At 44.3% G+C, this 16493-nt stretch overlaps 1 protein-coding gene across 1 annotated transcript in view; it reads right to left on the bottom strand.

Moving 5' to 3' along the window:
- Positions 1-385: 385 nt before the first annotated feature.
- Positions 386-16493, bottom strand: part of UMODL1 (uromodulin like 1) — a 72483-nt gene continuing 56375 nt past the window's right edge. The window contains exons 19-22 of the mRNA XM_090061219.1: positions 15661-15820; positions 9268-9352; positions 4790-4997; positions 386-1642 (exon numbers count right to left, since the gene is read on the bottom strand). Of these exons, the coding sequence (XP_089917345.1) occupies positions 4810-4997; positions 9268-9352; positions 15661-15820 (433 nt within the window). The 3' untranslated portion in view covers positions 386-1642; positions 4790-4809. The remainder of the gene's footprint in view (positions 1643-4789; positions 4998-9267; positions 9353-15660; positions 15821-16493) is intronic.

Raw genomic sequence — 16493 nt, 5'->3', positions numbered from 1 at the left:
CCCCCGCACATGCTTCTGATTGGCCGAGGGGCCCCAGTGGCCCAGCCCCTCACCACTGATTGGCTGCAGGGCTGCCTGTCATGTGGCCCCGCCCCTCTCCATTGATTGTCTGTGAGGGTTCTCCATCACACAGCCCCACCCCTCACTCCCAATTGAGCAGGCAGCTCCCCCCAGCAGGCTGCTGCAGTGTGGTAAGGACTGCTGGCTCCCTCTGTAAAGCCAGCATTTTACTTTTAGTAAGGTTTTTTTTCCCTGACATTTTCACAGATTCCGCGGATTTCATAGGTATTGCTGAACTTCACAGAAATAGTGAATTCGCTAAGTCCCTACCTATGACCTTCCGTGGTCTGCCACGTTCAGTTTGTTCTCTCCACTGCTGCAGCTGTGGCTTCTACAGGGTCCTAATATTTGCCATGTTCCTAACTGTTCCTTTGACAGCAACTGCTGATCCCCAAGATGGGCACACGGAGGTGGCCTGTGGCAGGGCCTAGATTGCAATGACTGGCCTGTGGTGGCAAAAGGATTGCCAACCCCTGGTCCTGGACATAGCTGAAACTGGTGCCACTGATCTGGGAGAGAAAAGGAGGGGGAAATCTATTTTGAAATATTTTTGGAAAGGGGAAATAATGTTGCCTTTGTGCAGAGGAGAGTTGTTCTGTGCCTTTACAAATAACTGATTTCTGTTGCCAAAGTCAATAGGCAAGTAAATGGGCCTTTGGTCCCAGTCTGGAAACTGGCCTACTGCTGTTTAGTACAGAGCATGCAATCTAATTCCCTACAGTTGTAGAAGCTCTCGGCCAAGTAAAATGCTACTCTGCTGTATCATTAGTCAGCTATAACAGAACTGCTCTGGGGAGGAAAGCAAGAGATAATATTCTACACTCTAGCTGAACTTGAACTTGTAAATGGATCTCTGTTTAGGAGATGGATATGGGAAGGATATTTGACTTCATTCAATAAAATAAAAACAGACAAGCAGGTGCAACTGGATGTCTGGAGAAATGGAAGTTGCCATGCCTGCGTCACTGACAGGAAGAACTCTTTCCTTCTACTGTAGTTTCAGTCTGTTAAAACTCTTAAATCTATATTCTAGAAATTGCTCTGAAAAAAACTTTTGTGGAGCAATTCAGGTATTTTTTGCTGATCAGCCAGGACCCATTCTACAGTCTCTCAATTCATACAATTTCTATACCCACCCCCACATTTCTGCTGCAAGCCTAAATTATGGGTATCCCTTACCTAAATAGCTGAATTGAAAATCAAAAAGAAGAGCCATCCAGGGATTTGTTGATTTGCTTCCTTGTATAGTTAGAGATGTACCAGCTTTCAAGAGTAACAGAACACATGACATGAACAGGGGTACTTTGCAGCTCGGTAGAGAATAAAGGCAACATGCTGGGCACAAAGCTGAATGAGGATGCACAAACCAGATGGCTTGAATCTAGATCTGTACCTATGGGAAGCTCTTAGGGCACTGAAGAAAAAGCCTGGCAGCCAAAAAGACCAGAAAAAGTAGTATTTTATAGCCCATGATAACTTGGGAGGATTCAGTATTGTGACTGATTGTTGGCCTCCGTCATAAGGGCTAATGAGAGCAAACTGCTGAGAGGGGATAAGCCACTGCTGATCAGACCAGTTCCAGCTAGAAAAAGAAAATATCAGAGAATCAGTCTGAGGAGTTGTAATCTACCATCAGTCTTAGAAAACTGGACAGTTTTCTCAGTTTCTAGACAGAAGCTATAGTGTACTGCAGAGGTTATATTCTGTTCAGTATAAACAAATAGACCAGGTACAGACATTACACTTTTACTGATATAAATGATAAAAAACCAGTCTATACCCAGAACAGAACAGAAGTTTGGCATGCACATACTTGTTTTAAAATAGCAGAACCTGATCTAAGATTTGCCCACCCACACCCTCCCCACCACAGGATGCATGTGTTGTTCTGTTCACTACTGATGCCACTTACAGAAACCCATGTAACTTAGATCGATTCCACTTTGGGTTCTTTTACTGTCTCTACCTGTCCACACACACACACATTATAAGCTGGGTTAGTCTCATTTATGCTAAGATCTCTTTATGCAGCTCTGGCTGTGTGAACAAGCCTAATAAAATGGGTGTTAACATGCAATTTACATTCACAGAAGTATAAAGAGGCCTTCTGGTAAGTGAAAATCAGGCCCTATACCTTGAAGGACACAATACAGGATGCAGGACATTCAGACCACATCCCCTTTCCTCCCTCAGAGGTGCAACTCCATACATCAACATGGAGGCAACCGGAGGATCACCCTCAGCTGGGGTGATCTCCTTGTGCCTGGGAGATCTTCAAGCTAGCTGAAGATCAATAACAGCATACCTAATAACGTCTATTAAAATTAGATAACCTTAACACAATATCACCTATAGTTTTCATAGTTTCATAGTTTCTAGGGTCGGAAGGGACCTGAGCAGATCATCTAGTCCGACCCCCTGTCCTGGGCAGGAATGAGTACTGGGGTCAAATGACCCCAGCAAGGTGTTCATCTAACCTCCTCTTAAAGACCTTCAGGGTAGGAGCCAGCACCACTTCGCTTGGAAGCTGGTTCCAGACCCTAGCCACCCTGACTATGAAGTAGCGCCTCCTGATATCTAACCTAAACCTACCTTCTGCCAGCTTGTGACCGTTATTCTTGGTCACTCCTGGCGGTGCTTGGGGGAACAGTGACTCCCCCAATGCCTGCTGATCCCCCCTGACTAGTTTACAACAGGCCACAAGATCCCCCCTCAGCCTTCTCTTTTGGAGGCTGAACAGGTTCAGGTCCTGTAGCCTCTCCTCATAGGGCCTGCCCTGCTGTCCCCTGATCATGCAAGTGGCCTCCTCTGGACCCTCTCCATGCTGTTGACATCCCTCTTGAAGTGCAGCACACAGAACTAGACGCAGTACTCCAGCTGCGGCCTGACCAGTGCCGCATAGCGGGGGAGGATCACCTCTTTGGACCTGCTCGAGATGCATCTGTGGATGCATGCCAAGGTGCGGTTGGCCTTCCTGACTGCCTCTCCACACTGCCGGCCATGTTCATCTTGGAGTCAATGATGACCCCCAGATCCCTTTCCGCCTCCGTGCTGACAAGAGGGGAGTTCCCCAACCTGTAGGTATGGTGCTGGTTGTTCCTCCCCAGGTGCATCACCTTGCACTTGTCTGTGTTGAAACCCATCCTATTCTCGTCCACCCACCCTTGTAACCTGTCTAGGTCTGATTGTGGCCTGTTGCATCCTTCCAGTGTGCCCACGTCCCCCCACATCTTAGTGTCATCAGCAAATTTGAACAGGGTGCTTTTTACCCCCTCATCCAAATCACTGATGAAGCTGTTGAACAGTGCGGGCCCGAGGACCGAGCCCTGGGGAACCCCACTGCCCACATCCCTCCAGGTTGAGAAGGACCCATCCACTACCACCCTCTGGGTGTGGCCCTCCAGCCAGTTGGCGACCCATTTGACTGTGTGGGTGTCTACACCACAGCCCCCCAGTTTCTTAATGAGAACGGGGTGAGAGACGGTGTCAAAAGCCTTCCGGAAGTCCAGGAAGATTATATCCACTGCTACCCCTGCATCTAATGATCTGGTGATCTGATCGTAAAAGGCCACCAGGTTGGTCTGACAGGACCTGCCACTGATGAACCCATGTTGGTTGCCCCTAAGCATGCAGTCCCCTGCTGGCCCCTCCTGGATGTGTGCCAGCATAATTTTCTCGAACAGCTTGCCTAGGATCGAGGTAAAACTAACTGGCCTATAGTTTCCCGGGTCCTCCTTCCTCCCTTTTTTGAAGATGGGGACCACGTTGGCCCTCTTCCAGTCCTCCTTTTGATAGCCAAAACTCCAAAATTACGCAAATGTTCATTTATTATATTGCCATGAACTGTCCTGCCACACCCAAAGCCATGCTTATTCTAAAAGGAACAGCTGAATTCGGAGGTATCTTGGGAAAATGCCAAATTCCCCAATTGCACAGTCACTGAGTGAGATGACTGGGGCTGTTCATTCCTTGCAGAAGCATTTTTTCTCAGGCTCTCTGAAGACTCAGATAGGCAATGGCTCATACTTAGTTAATATTTTACATAGTATGAACTAAAAACTTCTTTTTTCACATTTAAAAAAACCCAAGCCACTAGTGCAGGACACAATTCTGCAGCACATTTCAAATTCCCTGAATCATGGGCTAAGTGGGAATCCATTTATAAATATAGTAGAAATATTTCCCTCAGAAATTGTATTTGATACGTGGCACAGAATCAAATGGTTACAGGCACGTCAGAGGCGTCACGTCATTCACTGTGTGCTCAAATGAAGCCATACAAAGTAAAAGGAAGGAAAATCTCCTTTACTTCTTTCCCTAGTAGTAGGGTTGCCAACCCTCCTGGACTGGCCAGGAGTCTACTGGAATTGGCATCGATCTCTCAGTAACTATTGAAAGCAATCTGGGATTTTAATAGGCTATTTTAAAAAAACGAAATTAATGACATTACATCATACTGGAGAAAAAATCTCCCAGAATACCTCCAGTCAGAGTTGGCAACTCTACCCAGTAGGACCTATCTAGATCATGGGTCCAAGTACAAGGGAGGAAAGCAAGAATGAGATGCTCAGTTCTCCCAAATATTCCCCCATGGGGGTGGGAAGCATTCAATCCACTATATAAATATTCTCTGTAACACTAAACTAGGAAATGCTAGCCTGTGAACTTTTTAGCATTAAAGGAAAAGCTGAAGCATTTAATAATTAATTGATCATGGTTTAGTACTTACATGCAATAACTTTGGAATATTTAATCATAGAACACTTGGTAGCTAAAGTTGTCTGATTTGATTCTGAAGTTGTATCTCCCAGTCTTTCGTTGGTATTGGAAAATTAAAACAGCTGCTACTGCCAGCACAAAAACAAACACAGTGATGACAATAAGGATGATGTACCCAACTCCTAGCCCAGGCTCCTTCCTTGTCTTTGAATCAGATGCTACAAATAGAAAAGATAAAAGTTTTTAAATTCTAAAACTTTGTTCCTGAATTAAGAACTCAGCAGAGCAGTAAGATTTTGCATAAAATTTAGGGTGCATCAAGTAGCTCAGCACAGTGGTGAGAATATAAATACAAAATTAATTAAGTCACTTTGGGAGGGTGATTATCACAAAACATCTGAAAGACCATGAATACTCCAGCTGATGTTCAGAAATTTGGCTATAAACTTTTTTCTGTAAAAATTATGACAAAACAATGGACAAGATGAATACACAGATTTCTGACATGCTGTCCTATTTTCAAGATAACCCCACAGATACAACTTCCATTGATTTTAGTCCTACTGTCATTATTCCATGAGTAAATTCACTCTTTTCTGCAAATATTTAAACACTTCTCTGAAGACAGGTGTTCAGTCTTCAGTATATATGTGCATTTGTGCACGTGCTGTTAATTTACATATGCTTCTTATCTTTTTAAGTACATGCTTGATGTGCATAAGGAAACAAGGTATTCATCCAAGCACATAGCCAGCAAGGCACCCAACTGGTTATGAGCTTGTGCCAATACCTGATGGACATTCATGTTACTGACATCTGTATGCAATCAAATATAAACTCTTTTTTAAGGTGTTGTTCTCAACCACTTATGTGCAGGATACAGAAGCCATGTGATTTTTCCAAGACAGATATAATGCAATAATGCTTAATGTATTTGCTACTTATCTGTGAATCCAAAAGTCAAAGCCATGGAATTGAAGATGCACTATGCACATGGCAATCCCTGGATTCCTTAACACTGCCAATATTAGGAGCAGGTAGAACATACATCTATAGGCACATGCAAATGTTCCCAGGACTCAATCTATATCATGCAACTTAAAGCATCCCACTGTTCACTGGTGCCAGAAGCCAGAGCAGGAACATGATCTAAGTAAGTAGGGTGATGGTGGGATTGGGGATGGGCTAGTGGGTCTGTAAGGGGTGTTGACAGGATGAGGGAGGGGCTGGTAGTCATGGGGGCACTGTTCATCCAGGGCTGGAGGTGGTCAGGGGGGCTAAAAATAGCCCAGTCAGAGTGGGGAGGGTAGGAAAAGTGCAGTCCCAGGGCTAGGGTGAATGGATGGGCTTTCCCAACCCTGGGGCTGTGCCCTGAACATGTATACATGTTCAGTAGATTGAGCTACCATACCCAAGCTAACTTAATGCACTTCCTCAAGTGAACTGAGTTAGATCAGGCTGGCTATATTTTGTCCAATCTAATTTCCCTGGATGTGTCAGCACTTGGATCAACCTAACCCTTGTTAGATTGATCTACACATAATGTCTGCATGTACCCTAGATCTACACTTAGCAGTAACACTTGCTACAGTACATGGCAAGCAGAATGACATCACTACACAACCTAAACAGCAAAGCTTCGTAACATTTAACTATACCTGCTTTCACGCATTTAGGCTTACCTTTCCTTTATGATTTAGAGTTAGACATTAAAATCTTAAAATGAATCTCACACTTAAAATTATAACCATGTCTGGACAGGAATGTGAGGTAGCAGTGGAGTGGAAAGTAGTATCTACTATTTTCAATTTGTATAGTGGCATAGGCACCAATTTCATGGGTGCGCCAATGCTCAAGCACCTGCAAAAAAAAAATTAGTGGGTGCTGACCCTCAAGCCATATTGGGCAAGCCGGGCTGAAGTAACATGCTGCCTCATCTGAGCATGCATGGGGCTCAGCACAGGAATGAAAAAAAAAAGCACCCACTAGCATAAACCAAAGTCAGCACCTATGGATACTAGCACTATCTTTTTTTAATGCAAGTAGTAACACACAGTATGATCAACTATCCATAAATTTGGTGTCCATCATTTATTAGTAGGATGCAACATTGGTTTGGTGATAGTATTTCCAAATACAAATGCAAGAAAGATTTGGTGTATGTACTGGACTTAATTGTCAAATGTAAAAAAAAAATTACAACAAAATAAAATGCAAAAAATAAACTTAAAACAAAACAAAAATGAATTTCAGGCAACAATGGCACTTAAAAAGAATGCTTAGGGCTAAATTCAGATGGGAAGTGCAGATTTCCTGGCACTAACTCTTTCCTAGATTACCCTATTCTTAGGCCACCCTTACTGAAGAGGAGACTATGTTGGTGTTAACTACATGGCAAGGCACCAAGTCAAAAATCAACCCATGCCTAGCAGCCCATTGGGCTAGTGTAGTAAAGGTATGCCAGCTTTGATAGCAAATGGCATGCAAGGAAGGGAGGTAATTTGCCTTACATCCACCCATCTTTGATTTCTAAGCCACATTGACCAGGTACAGTTAGAGTGACTGAAAGCAGCCTGTGGTGTAAGTTTTGAATGGGGCTTAAACTCATACCTCAGAAGCGACAATAAGACACCAAAAGTGTTCTGTCCTACCTGCAATGCATGAAAAGAAGGCATAGACTAGACCCTATTCCAATTCCAACTTATTCCACTCCTCCAACATTTTGGTATTACATTATTATGATGTAAGGGAGAAAAAGTTGGTATATGTTAGGTCAGTGGTTCTCAATCTTTTTTAGACTTTAGGGGCATGTCTACATGAGACACTTCTCTGCACAGTGGACTAATCTAATAACAGTAAAGCATCACTGTCTACACATGCGCACTATTTACCATGCAGTAAATTAGTCTACTGCCCAGTTAGCTACTACCTGTGAATACAGGTAGTAAACTAACTGCCCAGTAGATACAGTGCAGTAGTGCATGTGTCAATGCTAACCGGGAGCTTTCTATTCCCCAAGGGTTGGCTGGGACCTGTCCCACTTCTGGGGCAGCTCCCAGCCAGTCTGCAGCTGGATGGGGAAATCCTCAAGCAGCCAGAGGTTGGCTGTGAGCTACCCCAGAAGCATGATGGCTCCCAGCCAGATCTCAGCTGCTCAAGGATTTCCCTGCCCACCCAGGGGCTGGTTGGGAGCTTCCCCAGAAGCAAGACATCTCCCAGCCAGCCCTGAGCTGCACAAGGAAGCTCTGTTGGGCATGGGGCTTGCTCCTATGTGCATGGAGCCTGGACAGTTCTGCAGCAGCAGCAGCTGTCTCCCAGACCCCTGCATATCAGACCCCTCCCAATGTGTACAGGGCCAGGAGACAGCTATTCCTGAAGGCGGCACAGCTCTCCTGGCCCTGTGCACATTGGGATTGGCCTCCATGCTTCCTGCCAGTGCCTGTGCTAGTGTCCCAGGGGAATCTGGAGCTTCTCCTGGCTCCTGTAGGGAGCCAGAGTGGAGTTGGAGCAGCCCTGTGCCAGGCTGTTCCTGTTGGGAGCAGATTTGCTCCCAACAGGAAGCACAAGTAGACCTCCCAGGGAAAGCTTAATGTGCAGTATTTTACTGCACATTAAGCTTTCATAGCATTAATAGCATGTGTAGACACACCTGAGGCACCCCTCTTTAGGCTTGAGACACTCCTCAGAAAATGCCAGCTCATAGTGGTTATTCACTTTTTTTGACTACAGAAAAATGGTAGAGCAATTCTTCTGTTGTAAAGATCTCGGAAAGCCCATAACAGATCCAAATGCTTTTGGCAATACAGATTCCTATTTGAAATTTCTGAGTTAATCTTGTGAATCATGTTTGTGTACCTAAAGTGTTAAGATTGCATAGCACCCCACAGCACCCTAATTGAAGATCTTTGTGTTAGGGAGCCTAGGGGAGTGTATCAGACTTATATTATATCACCTCATATCATCTTTGATTTTGGTCTTCAGACCTTAATGGGCTGCACTGTAAAAAAAACAGGGCTAATTTGCCAGAAAAAAATACAAAAAAAAAATACTGATTGCGGTACATAACACTAGGCAGGCTTAGGACAGTATAATTCAAACCACCTATTTGTCTGTGTGAATAATTCCAGTTGATCCTCAGCACATATAATTGCAAAGAACATTTTTTCTTTTTTTTTCCTTCCCCTCCAATTGTTGGCAAGGTCCTGCAATGACCTCAGCTAATTCCCTCAGCACTCTGGGGTGGAGATCGTCCAAACCAGCTGATTTGAATACATCCAGTCCCTCCAGAAGTTCCCTGACTAGCTCCTCACTAACCCTTGGCCTAGGTGCACCTCCCCTGGGGCCTGAGGGTGGCTGAGTTGCGGGGGGGGGTTTGATCTGGTCCCTGCTTAGGAAAATGGAGGCTTTGAGGTTCACCCACCAGTAACATAGAATCTTTAAAAAGTTAAATAATTAGGTCTTAACTTTTTGTAACCGTCTACAACTTACCAGCAGCTTTGCACAGGGGTCCCCAGGAAGTTCTGTGCGTGGCAATAATTTCGCCTGTTTTCAGGGATCGAGCACCATTGCAGGTCTGTAAAAATCCCCCAAAGATCTATGTTTAATCACAGATGTTATACCTTATGCCTTTTAATGACCACCTTAAAGAATTAAGAATTTATCTGGCCATCAAAGCCCAGGCCATCAACTGCCTTCAATCTCTCTCAACAATAACTTTTGGCCTTTAAAAAGTAGCTAAAAAGAGAAGATCAGAGAGAATGGCACTAGCAAGATATGCTGTGGTTTGCCAGTCACAACATTGGAACCTCCATGAATGGGACTTTGGAACAAATAAGTAGCCTGGTGGTGCCCTAGAGATGCCTAAAAAAGAAAGCCCAGAGACCATGTTTTTAGTATTTTCTCTGTACAGTGTAATAATATGCTAGTTAGCTTTCTCCTTGTCTCTTAGGACATGGGGAAAAGGAATTATGAGTTGCAGAATGTTTCCTCAACAACATTGATCATTATTATCATTTAGGTTGCAACATACTACACGTAACAGGTACAGTTAGATCAATATCAGTGCTCCTATAAAAGACTGTGCCTCTCCTGATGAGTTTACAGACTAATCTGAGACAAGCTTTAATGTGTAAATGCAATATGCAAAAGGAAGAATACAAAGGTAAGCCCAAAGGGTCTCTTGACTATATCAGAAAGTTTCACTTCTTATACTGATATACCAAAAGGTGAACTTAAACTAATAAATGTATATATAACTCCCTATAAAGATACCTGTTTTAGTCAAAGCGATTTTTTTCCTCTCGTTTTCCCTAAGCACCTTACAAAACAGAACAAACTAAAGTCAGTAATGCCACTGTGATACTGGAATAAGAATATCCACCTGAGGAATTACATGAGTATAAATGTGTCAGCTTAAATTCATATAGTAAATTCATATAGTAACTTATATCAGTATAATTTTCCCATGCGAACAAACTCTAATACATATTTAGGTAGAAAATTATTACACAGTCTGTTGGATATTTAGCTCTAGTTTCTAATCATATAATAATATTATATTATAATGTGGCGGGCTTGCCAACAGCAGACCAATTTGCTGGCTTGGAAGCGCTCTAAGCTATTGGTGGGGCTTTCCCACCAATCAGGTGATGACAGGGGAGGCTTGCCCCGCCCCTACCCAGGGGCAAGGTGAAGAGCCAGACCTGAGAGGGGCCTAACTCCCTTTCTCTCCGATTAGTCCATTTGCAATCTGGGAGTGTAGCCCCTGAGGGAATAAAAAGGCAATGTGCCAGGCACACAAGTGGCTGCAATAAGGGACAGAGAAGAGGATGAAGAAGAGCTGGCAGAGCTGGCCAGTGGGACAGAGCTGTTGCCTGTGAAGAGCCCAGAAGAAGACTGTCGAACGGGGAGTGGCAAGCAGCCACGTCCCCCAGCCCTGCCATGAGGGAGCGCAGAGAGCAGTGAACGGAGAGTCCAAGAGGGACCAAAACCCTGGAAGCTGCACAAGGCAGCTCAGGTCTCCAAGCCCTGGCATGAGGTCAGGCATCTGACACGTAGCTGGTGCACGGAGGGTCCAAGAGGGACTGAGGCCCTGGGAGCTGCATGAGGCAGGTTGGGTCTCCAACCCCTGGCACAAGACCAGGCAGTCAGCGTGCAGCCAGTGCACAGAGGGTCTGGGAGCAGACAGATCCAGGAGCTGCTCGAGGCAGCTCAGGTCTCTAATCCCCAGCACAAGGCTGGGAACACAGCACACAGGTGGTGCACAGAGGGCCTGTGAGTGGACCAAGACCCCAGTACCGCACAAGGCGGCTCAGATCTCCAACCCCTGGCACAAGGCCGGACACATGGCAGAAAAGAGCCATCAGTGCACAGGACAATGCACAGGGCCTAGCACGCTGCCTTTTTATTCCCTCAGGGCCCAGGCCAGAGGGAGTCATGGGCAGCTGGGGACTTCCCTGCCCGGGGAAACCAGCACAGCTTAATTGGGCCCAGAAAGTTGTGAGTTGCCCCAGGAAGGGGAATTCCCACTTGTTGGTGTTGAATCCCATCCTGTTCTCATCCACCCACCCCGTAACCTGTCTAGGTCCGATTGTAGCCTATTCCTTCCTTCTAGCATGCCCACATCCCCCAACATCTTAGTGTCATCAGCAAATTTGAACAGGGTGCTTTTTACCCCCTTGTCCAAGTCGCTGATGAAGATGTTGAACAGTGCGGGCCACATCCCTCCAGGTCGAAAATGACCCATTCACTACCACTCTCTTGGTGCGGCCCTTCAGCCAGTTGGCAACCCATTTGACTGTGTGGGTGTGGATACCACAGTCCCCCAGTTTCTTAATTAGAACGGGGTAAGAGACAGTGTCGAAGTCTTTCTAAACTTCTGGAAGGCCTATGTCCACTGCTACCTCTGCATCTAAGGATTTGGTGACCTGGTCGTACAAGGCCACCAGGTTGATTTGACAGGACCTGCCTCTAATGAACCCGTGTTGGTTGCCCATAAGCATAATCTCCCCTGCTGGCCCCTCGTGGATATGCGCCAGAATAATTCTCTCAAAAAGCTTACCCAGGATTGAGGTAAGACTAACAGGCCTATAGTTCCCCGGGTCCTCCTTCCTCCCTTTTTTGAAGATGGGAACCATGTTGGCCCTCTTCCAGTCCTCTGGCACCACACCAGAGCACCATGAGTGCTCATAAAGCCGTGCCAAGGCTGTGCACCTCCTGGGTTAGATGGAGGTCCTGCGTTTGGGCTAGGAACCTATGTGAGCGGTCAGACCTGGCTGACTGCTCTTCCTAGCAGATGTCCGGGAAGTTCAGGTCACCCATGATGACCACATCCTTTGACCTAACTACCTCTGCGAGCTGATTTAAGAATTCCTGGTCTAGCTCTTGCCCTTGGTTGGGAGGTCTATAGTAGATCCCCACTGTTAAGTCTCTTTCTCCTCAACCGCCTTGTATTCTAACCCAGAGCACTTCAGTGTGCCTCTCCTCTGCCTCAGACTCTGTGCATATAATGTGTGTAACAGCAGGTGGAACCAGGGAGCAGTCTGCAGAGTTGTGCTGACTGTTAATTTGGACTGCATCTCCCAGAAACATTCAGAGGAAGAGGAAGTCTGGGGCTGAAGTAAAGACAAGAAAGAGCAGCCCGCGTGTGGAACCTGGTCAGCCCTACACAGAGGAACGCACAGTGGATCTGAAAATCTCACTGGCTCAGTCAGACTGCGGACTGAAGGAGCTGGACTCAGATTTGGGGACAGCTGCAGGCTGCTGTTTGAGCACTTTAGGAATTAAAGCCTTGTTTGGGGACACCTCCAGAGGTGTGGGGCAGAAATTAAGGTGCTGAGTGTATGCAGGGTTTGAATTAAACTTCAACTCATGGGGGTTTCTGCAGCAGTCGCAGCCAGAAGAAGCTGCCACCACCACCACCTGAGCTACTTAGAAAAGTGCCAGGTGGGATGAGGGCTCTTGTCTCTTATGGGTGGCTCAGTCCCACCCCCCACCCCCCGAACCCTCCCTGCTCCGTATTTTGAACCTTTAGTGTATTTTATAACTGTGTTGATGTTTCTTTATCTTTTACCTCTTCTCTCCCTTTGGCTTGTGACCCTAACCCCTATGATTTTTCTGTATAGAAGTGGGAACTCCCTCTTGCTTCATGTACCAGTTTCTGGGACTGCTGGGTTGGCACAGTTTTCTCCTGGCCCATCTAATGAAAGATGTTAAGATAATAACAGATACAATATTGATCTCTGTAGCTCCTCCTAGTCTTTTGTTCAGATCTGTTTACTGCTCTTTACCCTTTGTGTGTAGTTCTTCAGCCAATTTTCATGTTCACACTACTTTGGACTAAATAGGCAAGTAATACTTTGTAAAATATTATATCAAACACTTCAACACACCATGATGTACATTACATTTACTGCAGATTCTCTCTCAACAAAATCTGTGGATATAGCAAAAAACAAGACAATGAATTTTACCCCCAGAATAAAACCTCCAAAAATTGGAGTGCAGCCTTAAGTGGAGAAGCTGATTTTCTTTGCCTGGAATAGAAGCACATACATATTGTAAAATGACTGCTGCTTTTTTCCTTCTCTCTACCCAGCAGCCACGTGGAGGGAGGGGGAAAGTCCAGGCTTTGGCAGTAGCTGTAGTTTTAACTTTTTCACAAGTGAATTGAAGCAGAGACAGCCTAATGTTCAGCTCATTCACCCATCCTCACAGCCAATTCAACTATGAAAGGGTTAAAACTAGCTTTTGCCTGAGCAGGAAAGGGAAAGTGACTGAGCTAAATGCAGCAAGAATTCTGGAAAAATCTTTTTCTTCATTCTGCTTTCCCCAAACCATGGTGCATGTCTTATTTGGGGCCATGTGGTATGCAAAAAATATGCTAATCTAGTCCATGGTACTAGATTATTACCATGGTACCAAATTAACATGGTAATCTAGTCCACGATGCTACAATTTAGTCCTGTAGGAGATTGAGCTATCACCTGTTACATAAAAACAGGATATCACAGATTCTAGGAAGTAAGATAATTCATTTAAACACTTAGTCCATCACTAGGTTTGTGCATGAGTCTGCCCTGCAATACTCCCTACACTTCCTCCCAACTAGGCTTTGTCCAGGTTGTGTACCTTGTATTACCTTTTCTTTACAAAAGGGGAGAAGTAGCAAAGATGTTGCTGGGCTGAGACTTTGGCAACCTACTCCATGTTTACACATCATCCCTGCCAAGCCCAGAACAGCAATCTAGTCATTCCCTCTCCACCCATAACCAAACCTAGCAATTAGACAGCACATCTGGATTAGATGACCCTGGCCACACACCCCAGCCTCACTCATGGGCTATCACTTGGGCATAAGTTCAGGACCACTAAATCAGATGCACTGGCTCTAAACTGGGCTTGAGTGAGGGCAGCACATGAGCAAGTAGGCAGCGTTCATTTCCTCAGCAGTAGTCCAGAGAAGCAGCATAGACATGATCATAAATTCTGTTCCTTGCTCTGCTACTAGCTAACTGCGTAAGCTTGGGAGAATCCCTGCCCCTCTCTGCACCCCAGTTTTTCCCTCTGTAAAACAGAGCTAATGATACTTACCCACCTTTTAAAACACTATGGCCAAATCCAGATGTGCAGGCACATGTGGAGCAAATGGAGTTCACATAAGGAATACCTCTTACTACTGAAAGGTTGATGTTAGTTTGCCACAGGCTAGTCAAGTTAATTTTGACAAATGAATCTGTGTTTATAGAAGAAGTGAAGTCTAATCCTATTACCTTTTCTTCTTTGTTTAATTTTGTCAAATAGGAACTAAAGTTATAGTCAAGTAAATTGCCAAGCCCTATAAACCATGGTGTTACTTTCAATATTCAATCTTACATAAATATTTAGCTGTCAGACCTAGAGCCCTCCTTTTTTTTCAATTGAATGTCTTGCTCCTTTTTTCTGTTTTGTCTGGGGAGAATTTTGTAACTTGAGACAGCAAAAGATTTTCATCTTATATGCCCTGCTAGGAGGTATCATTTGCTTTGTATTGTGGCAAAATTGAATGATATATGGCTAGAGAAAACTCTTACATAAGGGATCAAAGAGCCAATGAAAATAATTTTGGCAAAAGAAAAGAAAAAGATCCTTATATATTCAGTAAAAAGAGAAAACCAGCAGAGAGTCCCTATTCTTGTTTCCATGAGCAACAAATTGTAAAAGTGGAATAGTATATGGTATATGACTGGAACTACATAGAAACTATGATATTTTTTATTATACTCAGAAGACAAAGGCTGACACAGATTATGTCAACATATTGCTCATTATTATCTTATTTTAAAGTAATTCTTAAAAGGTGCTGGACTGACAGTACTAGAAACTAGATCGTTACCGTGCAAGCTTCCTCACACAGTGCCAAAGCCGTGATATGGAGAAACAGTGCTTAGGGAAGAATATGGACTGTAATTCTGTTCTTGAATTTTCTGCCATTACTATGAGTAAAGGTGCTAGTTGACCATTTTTGTGGTGTAGATGCAGTGAGGAGCAGTATTGAGACTACCTGCTCTTTTTGCAAGTGTCATCAGATGGTAGGTTTCTTTCAGTCACTGAAAACCAGTAACCACCAATCTGAGAGTAAAAGGCTAAGCCACCCAGCTCCCAACCTTTCATACCACTTTTTAAGTTCCATACTTGAACTAGGCAATGGAAAACAGAAAGAGGGGATGATGAGGGCTTACATATGACTGTATTATTTTTCCACCTCTCACTGCTTCCAGTTAAAAAAAGAAGGGCAACGTAGAAGTAAGGATGAGGACACCAACACATTTTTGGAAGCATATTTTCCAGCTGGTATATAGGACATAGTCACATAGAAAAAGTTTAAAGGCGCAAACCCCTTACCGTCCTGCAGGTGCTTTCAGGAGTCTCTACACAAATGCGAATTCTGCAGTGGAGATAAACCACAGAATTGTTGACAAAGGAAAAGATCTTCAGTTTAAACTGAGCTTTGCTTGAGTTCCCATTCTCAATGAGAATTGTGTGAGTATTTGGGACTGGACAGCTGAAACACAGGAACAGAAACACACACAAAATAACTAAGAGCTATTAGAGTTATATACCCTGGCAACAGTACTTTTTAATTCAGCTTTTAAGCTTCTTTTGAATATCAATAGCTAGATATTCTATATAGTATTCTCTATCATGGACAATGATAACAAGATGCTGGTTGTAGACTTCTCCCCTGAACAGTACCACTGGACAATAGCACTGGGCCATCTAAACAGAACAGGAAATTCAAAGACAAGCATTAGTGGGGTACTGCAGTATCAGTATTTGTGGGGGGGCAGGGGAGGGAAGGTGGCAGTGGGGAGTGAAACCAAATTTAATCCTGAGTTTACAAAAGGTAGAAAACAAATAGAGTTTACATATGAAATACCTTTACTGCTGAAAGGTTAATGTTAGTTTGCCACAGGCTAATTAAGTTCATTTTGTCAAATGAATCTGTGGTTCTAATGACCAAAGCTGCCTCCATCACATCAGGGATCAAAACCAACACCTAAACAATGTATCCTTTACAAATACTAAGGGAAGGCCTCAACCTCAATAGGCTCCCTTTTAAACTGTCTGAGGTATTTATTTTGAAAAGAAGAACGATTCTTGGATGGCAGATAAAAAAGAGAACTTAAAAGAAAATGTATTAATAGCCATCTTAACTTACATGGAATGGTCTTCAA

Source organism: Crocodylus siamensis, chromosome 1 (assembly GCF_052110815.1).
Source record: "Crocodylus siamensis isolate JL-2025a chromosome 1, ASM5211081v1, whole genome shotgun sequence".
NCBI classification, from domain to species: Eukaryota; Metazoa; Chordata; order Crocodylia; family Crocodylidae; genus Crocodylus; species Crocodylus siamensis.
This window is presented reverse-complemented; position numbering and strand designations above follow the sequence as displayed.